This window comes from Primulina eburnea, unplaced genomic scaffold (assembly GCF_022965805.1).
Source record: "Primulina eburnea isolate SZY01 unplaced genomic scaffold, ASM2296580v1 ctg557, whole genome shotgun sequence".
NCBI lineage: Eukaryota > Viridiplantae > Streptophyta > Magnoliopsida > Lamiales > Gesneriaceae > Primulina > Primulina eburnea.
The window spans coordinates 143142-153022 of NW_027331345.1; the positions used below are offsets into that span (position 1 = coordinate 143142).

The following is a 9881-nucleotide window of genomic DNA, read 5'->3' on the forward strand; positions in this document are numbered from 1 at the left end:
GTTAATTTGCAATTTTTGATTTTTCTGAGGGTGAATTTCGAATTTTAGGGAATTTTGGGTTAACTGCCGATAAAGAATCCTTATTGTTCAACAATATTAGACGTGATGGTATGATTTGTCGCAGGGAGGATATATATTGCAGGTGTAGCCACGCATGCATTGCTAGACTCAGGGGCTACGCATTCGTTTATATCTGAATCTTTCGTGAAGCGACTAGGGATCATGACAGTAGCGATGGATTCAGGATTCAGGGTATCGATTCCATACGGGGATCAGATGTTCACATCCCGAATAGTGCGAGGATTAGAGCTCAGGTTACAGCAGAAAGCAGTACGGGCGGATCTTATAGTACTACCGCTGCAAGAGTTTGACATCATACTAGGCATGGACTGGCTCTCTTCTCATGGAGCAGTCATAGATTTCCGCCAGAGGTCGGTGTCTGTTAGAACTCCTAGTGGGAAGCCATTTGTATTTGAGGCAGCTAGACATCAGCAGTTCCCGCACGTCATTTCCTGCATGTGTGCGAGGAAGCTTATTAAGAGAGGATGCCAGGCATTCTTAGCCAGCATAGTATCAGTGTCGGAGCCAGTCAGTCAGAGGCTGGAGGATGTAGATGTGGTCAGCGAGTTCTCGAGCGTGTTCCCTGACGATGTTTCAGGCATTCCACCAGACCGAGAGGTGGAATTCTCTATTGAGCTCATGCCAGGGACAGTGCCGATATCTAAGGCACCCTACCGATTAGCGCCTGCAGAGATGAAAGAGCTCAAGGATCAGATTCAGGATCTGCTGGACAAGGGTTTCGTTCGCCCTAGTTTTTCCCCTTGGGGCGCGCCAGTGCTATTTGTTAAGAAGAAGGATGGCAGCATGCGTCTGTGCATTGACTACCGAGAGCTGAACAGGGTTACAGTGAAGAATAAATATCCATTACCTAGGATCGAAGACTTATTTGATCAGCTTCAGGGAGCCTCAGTGTTCTCCAAGATAGACCTTCGATCCGGATACCACCAGCTGAAGGTGAGAGAGTCAGATGTGCATAAGACAGCTTTCCAGACGCGTTATGGGCACTATGAGTTCTTGGTGATGCCCTTCGGTTTGACGAACGCGCCGGCGATCTTCATGGATCTCATGAATCGCGTATTCCAGCCATTCTTGGATCAGTTTGTCATAGTGTTCATTGATGACATCCTGATCTATTCGAAGAGCAGGGAGGAGCACAGTCATCATCTGAGGACAGTATTGCAGACTCTACAGGATAGACGACTGTATGCCAAGTTCAGCAAGTGTGAGTTCTGGCTCGGCAGAGTGGCATTTTTGGGCCACATTGTATCTCAGGATGGCATAGAGGTAGACCCCAGCAAAGTAGAGGCAGTCAGAGATTGGCCAGTTCCGAAGAGCGTAACAGAGATCCGCAGTTTCTTGGGATTGGCAGGTTATTACAAGAAGTTCATCCAGGGCTTCTCTTCTATTGCGGTGCCTATGACCGCTTTGACGAAGAAGAACGCCAAGTTTATTTGGGGACCAGAGTGTCAGGGTAGCTTTGATAGACTGAAGCAGGCCTTGACCACCGCACCAGTATTAGCTATGCCATCAGGGCAGGGAGAGTTTGTAGTATATACAGATGCATCGAAGCTTGGTTTGGGCGCAGTTCTGATGCAGCAGGACAGAGTGATAGCCTATGCGTCCAGACAGCTGAAGGTTCATGAGAAGAATTATCCGACTCATGACCTCGAGCTAGCAGCAGTGGTATTTGCCCTGAAGATCTGGAGACACTATCTGTATGGGGAGAAGTGCAGGATTTTCACAGATCATAAAAGCCTGAAGTACTTCTTCACTCAGAAGGAACTGAATATGCGACAGAGGAGGTGGCTTGAGCTGGTTAAGGATTATGATTGTGATATTAGCTACCATCCGGGAAGGCTAATGTGGTCGCAGACGCTCTGAGCAGGAAGCACGCAGTGATTGCCCATCTGTCAGTGCAGAGACCGCTACAGGCTGAGATTCAGAGGTTTGAGCTTGCAGTTTATGCCAGGGGCGAGGCCCCGAATCTTGCTACTCTGACAGTACAGCCGACTCTGAGGGACAGAATCCGAGCAGGGCAGACTTCTGATGAGCAGCTACAGAAGTGGAGACAGAGAGACGAGACTAAAGGCCAGAGACTGTACACAGTTGTGGATGGCATAGTCAGATATAGGGACCGCCTATGGGTTCCTGATAGTGATTCTCTTCGAGCAGATATCCTGAGTGAGGCCCACAGCACTCTGTATTCCATCCATCCAGGGAGTACGAAGATGTATAAGGATCTGCAGTCACTGTACTGGTGGCCGGGAATGAAGAGGGATATCCTTCGGTTTGTCTCCGAGTGTTTGACATGTCAGCAGGTCAAGGCAGAGCATCAGAGACCTGCAGGGAAACTGAGACCACTCCCTATTCCCGAGTGGAAATGGGAGAATATTACTATGGATTTCGTGACCGGCCTTCCGAGGACTACTGGAGGATACAATGCCATCTGGGTGATTGTTGATCGGCTCACCAAGTTTGCTCATTTCTTACCGATCAAGAAGACATTCACCATGACTCAGTACGCAGAGCTGTACATCAGAGAGATAGTTAGGCTGCATGTGATCCCGGTGTCTATCGTGTCAGACAGGGATCCGAGGTTTACGTCTGTATTCTGGAAGAGTCTTCACCAGGCTTTGGGGACGAAGCTACTGTTCAGTACCGCATTTCATCTTCAGACAGACGGTCAGTCAGAGAGGGTGATACAGATTCTTGAGGATCTACTCCGAGCTTGCATGATTGACTTTCAGGGCAGCTGGGAGCCGAAGTTACCTCTTGTGGAGTTTACGTACAACAACAGTTATCAGGCATCGATAGGTATGGCTCCATACGAGGCACTGTACGGGAGGAAGTGTAGGTCGCCAGTATATTGGGATGAAGTAGGTGAGCGAGCAGAGTTGGGTCCGGATATTGTCAGACAGACAGCAGATCTAGTGGCCAAGATTAGAGACAGAATGAGGACTGCACAGAGCCGTCAGAAGAGTTATGCTGATCAGAGACGACGAGATCTAGAGTTCGCAGTAGGGGATCATGTTTTCGTGAAAGTAGCACCGATGAAGGGTGTGATGAGGTTCGGGAAGAAGGGCAAGCTCAGCGCTAGATTTATCGGACCATTCGAGATCCTAGAGAGAGTTGGGACACTCGCATACAGAGTGGCGTTACCGCCGAGTCTGTCGGGAGTTCATAACGTGTTCCACGTCTCCATGCTGCGAAAGTACATGTCGAATCCTTCACATGTGCTTAACTATGAGCCACTTCAGCTGACACCGCACTTATCATTTGAGGAGAGACCTACGCAGATTCTGGACAGACAGGAAAAGAGGCTCCGAAATAAGGTGATCCAGATGGTCAAAGTCAAGTGGTTGAATCACTCTGAGGAGGAGGCCACGTGGGAGACAGAGACCGAGATAAGGAGTCGCTATCCGGAGTTATTCGGTACGTTCTAATTTCGAGGACGAAATTTTGTTTAAGGGGGGGAGAGTTGTAAGGTCCAGGAATTTAATTAGCGTAACCTAAGTGCATGCAATATAGGATTTTTATTTTTAAATATGCTTAATTATTTTATGCATAATTCAAGCATGATAGGATTTAATTCATGAAATTTTAAAAGTTCATGCATTAGGGTTTGTACCTGCATTTCACGTTCAAACGAGGATCGGCGATCGGGGGATTTTCAGGAAAAATTATTTTACTATACGATTTATTTTTATAAATTAATTTAAAGCATTTTTAAGTGTATCTTTCGAAAATGGGAATTTTTGGGTATTTTTACCCGCAAGATTTTAATTTTTAACGGTAGGCAAATTTTACCGAATCGAGGGACTTTTTAATGATTTGGCTAATATTTTCAAAACCTTTTCAACACGAAACATTTTTCGGGAATGCGTTTGGACTTAATGGGCTTATGTTTAAGCTTGTTGGGCTTAAAATATTTGTTAAATTTTTAATTATCAAATTAGGCCCATTAATTGGTTTTTAGCCATTTAAATATTGTCTAACCTATCATTAACCTAAACCTAATTCCACCCCCAACAGCCGACACCCCCCATTCAGAGTTTGTCCCCTCGGTTTCAGAGAAATCTCAGTGGGAGGCCACGTTTTTGGCTTGCTTTTGCATAAAATAAAAGTGATCTGGGTCCCCTCCATAATCCTTGTTCTCCTAACGTCATTAGGCATGCTTTGTATCCTCTTTTGCTGCATCATTCACGTATATATATATATATACCTGATGTGTGAAATTATTTGATCGTTCCTTGAGCAGGAAGGATCTCTTCAGTTTTCACCCACGTCATGCATTTCTTTTAAACACTTCTCACGTTTTCTCTTCTAGTCGTGCAAGGGGACTGTCATTTGGTGCGAATGGGGTCTGGTACTACAGATCAGGAGGAGAGTCGTAGGTTGGAAATTGGGCCATGCGACGTAGAGTAGGAGTGACCCACGGTTCTTGTTTATGGGCGCGCATTTGAGTAGATCTATGATGGGGCGAGGTTCAGCATTGCAGGGGCCATACCAAGCCATGGATCAATCCTTGAGGGGTCCGAACCATGGCCTGGAAAGGCTCGGCAGGTGTTGGGACGAGCCACAACGCAGATCGAACTAGGGGGAGTGGTTAGCCGGGTAGGGTGTGTGAATCAATTTTCGAGCGGGTGAGCTGTGATTCGTGCATGGAAGAGTAGGCGTTGATTCTTTGGATCCAGAGGAGTCTAGAGTAGCCGATGTGTGATCGGCTGAGGGCTGCCTTCGGTGGGGAGAAGGATAGCACGTGAGTTAGAGGGGTGAGTAAAGGGGGGAACGTGTCTTGTTGGGAGGGCCGAGAGTCCAAGGTTTTGGCTGGGGGTCCAATCGTGAATTTAGGGGATGAGGTTAAATATTTAGGAACTTTTTAATGTTTTTAAGGTGTGTTAAAAAGTTTGGAAAGCTTAAATTAATTTGCGGTTCGATTCGGGATAAAACCGGGACTCCGGTCTAAGTATTAAAACGAATCGATTAAGTTTTGAAATGACCTCGATTTTACGTCTAAGAAATGCTTTTAAAAATGTTTTGGGACATTTTAAGGTGTTTGGTAAGCTTCGGGGCAATTTTAGAGGTTCAGGGGTGAAACGATAATTTTTGGGTTTCCAGGGGCTAAATGGTCATTTTTCGTCTTGGGTGAGAATTTGGTCCTGGCAGCGCCCTGAGCACAAATCATGATATTTTAAATGTTTATGCCTCATGTTTATGATTTTTACGCTATTATGATAATTATGGTGCATGCTTGGCTTAAAGGAAAAATTATGTATACGCATTCTTTTTATTAAGTGATGAACATGATGACACGTTTTGAAGGAAGTGATTTAGTTGTGACTAACACGATGACACGATGACATGTAAGGCCCGGGCTCAGTGGGCGGGTAATGCCGTCGGTGATGTCCCTCGCCGCCGGGTACCGCGGTTACACGTAGATGGATCCATCGACTGACATGATGACACGATGATACGAAAGTCACAGCTAATGAACGGAATTCAAATTAAGAAATTTAACACGCATATGCTGATACGATTATACATGCTATGATTTTTACCATGCTTTGACGGGACACGTTTATGTATACGATTTTACTGCTGACATGAAATGTATGTTCATTATGTTATTTTTCACTGCTGTGTGCTACGTATATGTATTCGTTATTACTGGTACAGGCGTGTTGAGTCTATAAACTCACTAGGCGTGTGTGATGCAGGTGAGCATGTTGAGCAGGAGACAGGAGGTGCTGAACTCTGAGTAGGCAGTCCTGGTGCGGTGACATAACCCGAGGACTGCACGTTTTCCGCATTTTGAGTGATGGTTTTTGGGAGAGGAGTTAAACATTTTATTTACGTTGAGGATTTTCATGATTTTTACTAATTTATATTTACATTGATATTTGTTATTTTTAATTGCGATATTTTCTTTGCTAAATAAATATGATCTTTTAAATGTTATTTTTAAAATGATAGCTCAAAAAAAAAAAGTTCCGCATTTTAAAACGAGCACACGTTACAGTTGGTATCAGAGCAAGGGTCCTGTATAGGGTTATGCCACCGCCAGCTTCTGCCGCTTAGTCTTCAAAGCCTCAAGTCTGTAAGCTTTACGATTTTACTGTTTTAAAAGGATTTATTGTTATCACCTGCATGATTTCATGATTTATGCATTATGATGAGTTACTGCTTATGTTTAACTGTTTTACGATTTAAAGTTCTTTAATTTCAAAACTAGATTAATTGCATGATGGGTTACGTGTTGATTGGACTGTATTCGGATATGCCTCCCAGACGTGAGCCTAGGATGGTCAGGGTGGACGATATTCTAGAGGGTGGCAGGGGTTCTCCACTACCACCGCCAGGGGACCCAGCTACCCGAGTCTTAGAGGGTATGGCCAGACTTTTGGAGCAGGTGCAACAGGCTCCTAGACAGCAGACTGACATCTTTGAGCAGTTCCGTAGGCTCAACCCGAAGGAGTTCGGGGGTACTACTGATCCGTTTGTTGCAGAGGGATGGATCAGGTCGTTAGAGTTGCATTTTGATTACCTGGGGGTGAGGGATGGCGACCGGGCCAGGTGCGCCATCTATATGCTGAGGGATGATGCGTCCCTGTGGTGGGAGGGAGCCGCACATGCAGTAGATGTGGCTACTCTCACATGGGACAGATTCAGGGAGATGTTTTTCGGGAAGTATTTCCCAGCTGACGTCAGGGGCCGCCTGACGAGAGAGTTCATGAGCCTCAGGCAGACAGATTTATCAGTGGCGGAGTTTATCCGCAAGTTCGACAGGGGCTGCCACTTTGTGCCCATGATTGCAGGGGATGCCGCCCACAAGCTGAGGCATTTCCTGGATGGACTGAGACCCACACTCCGCCGTGACGTCATGCTGATGAGGCCGGTGAGTTACGATGAGGCCACTGCTTGCGCTTTTCAGGCAGAGCAAGCATTGCGGGACATAGATTTGGAGATGCAGCGGAAGCGGCATCAGACTCAGTCCAGTGCACAGCCACATAAGAAGCAGTTTTCAGGGCCATCTAGACACCAGGGGCAGCAGAAGCCCCAGGGACAGCAGGGGGTGCCAGGACAGCAGAGACCAACCCATGCACCAGGGGCTCCTAGACAGGAGGGGGGACCACCATGCCCACAGTGCGGCAAATATCATTACGGCAAATGCATGCGAGGCACCTACAGGTGCTTCATATGCAAACAAGAGGGGCATAAGGCTGCAGATTGCCCTCGGAACAAGGGTCCCACCACTGGCAGAGCATATGTGATGCACGCCGAGGAGGCTGAGGCGGAGCCCAACTCTACGCTGATCACTGGTAACTTTTACGATTAAGTCTAATTGGTTATAATTTTGATTGCCTGTAATTGTTCGATCATTATGTGATTTGACTATTGGGACCGTTAACATAGAAAGAAGTTCTACCTAGTTTGAGATCATTTTCGAATTCATGCAATTTTGAGGAGTAATTTGATGTTAATTTTCGAGATTTCGTTGATTTTGGGGTTAAATTCGAATAGGAGATTAGGGTCTTGTTGCAGTTTTCGAAAATTTGAAGGGGCATGGTACAATCTTCGAACTTTAAGGGGGTTAATTTGCAATTTTTGATTTTTCTGAGGGTGAATTTCGAATTTTATGGAATTTTGGGTTAACTGCCGATAAGGAATCCTTATTGTTCAACAATATTAGACGTGATGGTATGATTTGTCGCAGGGAGGATATATATTGCAGGTGTAGCCACGCATGCATTGCTAGACTTAGGGGCTACGCATTCGTTTATATCTGAATCTTTCGTGAAGCGACTAGGGATCATGACAGTAGCGATGGATTCAGGATTCAGGGTATCGATTCCATCCGGGGATCAGATGTTCACATCCCGAATAGTGCGAGGATTAGAGCTCAGGTTACAGCAGAAAGCAGTACGGGCAGATCTTATAGTACTACCGTTGCCAGAGTTTGACATCATACTAGGCATGGACTGGCTCTCTTCTCATGGAGCAGTCATAGATTTCCGCCAGAGGTCGGTGTCTGTTAGACCTCCTAGTGGGAAGCCGTTTGTATTTGAGGCAGCTAGACATCAGCAGTTCCCGCACGTCATTTCCTGCATGTGTGCGAGGAAGCTTATTAAGAGAGGATGCCAGACATTCTTAGCCAGCATAGTATCAGTGTCGGAGCTAGTCAGTCAGAGGCTGGAGGATGTAGATGTGGTCAACGAGTTCTCGAGCGTGTTCCCTGACGATGTTTCAGGCATTCCACCAGACCGAGAGGTGGAATTCTCTATTGAGCTCATGCCAGGGACAGTGCCGAACACTTTTGCGCGCTATTCTTAAAAAGAACTTGGATTGACATTTCTATGGACTTCATTTTGGGGTTGCCTAGGACTAAGAAGGGGAGGGATTCTATTTTTGTTGTTGTGGATAGATTCTCTTAGATGGCACATTTTATAGCTTGTCATAAAACCGATGATGCTTCAAACATTGCGGATTTGTTCTTTAAAAAAGTTGTTAGGTTGCATGGCATGCCTAGGACTATTGTTTCTGGTCGCGATGTTAAATTCTTGAGTTACTTTTGGAATACTTTATGGGCTAAACTTTGCACAAAATTGTTGTTTTCTTCTACTTGTTATCCTCAAACGGATGGACAAACTGAAGTTGTCAATAAAACTTTGGGAAAACTTTTGCGTGCTATTCTTAAAAAGAACTTGGATTGATATTTCTATGGACTTCATTTTGGGGTTGCCTAGGACTAAGAAGGGGAGGGATTCTATTTTTGTTGTTGTGGATAGATTCTCTTAGATGGCACATTTTATAGCTTGTCATAAAACCGATGATGCTTCAAACATTGCGGATTTGTTCTTTAGAGAAGTCGTTAGGTTGCATGGCATGCCTAAGACTATTGTTTCTGTTCACGATGTTAAATTATTGTGTTACTTTTGGAAGACTTTATGGGCTAAACTTGGCACAAAATTGTTGGTTTCTACTACTTGTCATCCTCAAACGGATGGACAAACTGAAGTTGTCAATAAAATTTTGGGAACACTTTTGCGTGCTATTCTTAAAAAGAACTTGGATTGACATTTCTATGGTCTTTATTTTGGGGTTGCCTAGGACTAAGAAGGGGAGGGATTCTATTTTTGTTGTTGTGGATAGATTCTCTAAGATGGCACAATTTATAGCTTGTCAAAAAACCGATGATGCTTCAAACATTGCGGATTTTTTCTTTACAGAAGTCGTTAGGTTGCATGGCATGCCTAGGACTATTGTTTCTGGTCGCGATGTTAAACTCATGCGTTACTTTTAGAAGACTTTATGGCTAAACTTGGCACAAAATTGTTGTTTTCTACTACTTGTCATCCTCAAACGGATGGACAAACCGAAGTTGTCAATAGAACTTTGGGAACACTTTTGCGTGCTATTCTTAAAAAGAACTTGGATTGACATTTCTATGGACTACATTTTTGTGTTGCCTAGGACTAAGAAGGGGAGGATTCTATTTTTGTTGTTGTGGATAGATTCTCTAAGACGGTACATTTTATAGCTTGTCATAAAACCGATGATGCTTCAAACATTGCGGATTTGTTCTTTAGAGAAATCGTTAGATTGCATGGCATGCCTAGGACTATTGTTTCTGGTCGCGATGTTAAATTCTTGAGTTACTTTTAGAAGACTTTATGGGCTAAACCGGACACAAAATTGTTGTTTTCTACTACTTGTCATCCTCAAACGGATGGACAAACTGAAGTTGCAAACAGAACTTTGGGAACATTATTGCGTGCTATTCTTAAAAAGAACTTGGATTGACATTTCTATGTACTTTATTT

The 9881-nt window shown here is 44.7% G+C and overlaps 1 protein-coding gene across 1 annotated transcript; it reads left to right on the forward strand.

Annotated features, from left to right (window-relative positions):
- The first annotated feature begins 7884 nt into the window (after positions 1-7884).
- Positions 7885-8391, forward strand: LOC140821377 (uncharacterized). The gene has a single exon (XM_073181851.1). It carries the CDS (start codon positions 7885-7887, stop codon positions 8389-8391), a length of 507 nt encoding a protein of 168 aa, XP_073037952.1.
- Positions 8392-9881: the final 1490 nt, after the last annotated feature.

Bases quoted from the DNA above. Each gene is read 5' to 3' on its own strand.
- LOC140821377 (XM_073181851.1), top strand. From the start codon at position 7,885: ATGGATTCAGGATTCAGGGTATCGATTCCATCCGGGGATCAGATGTTC.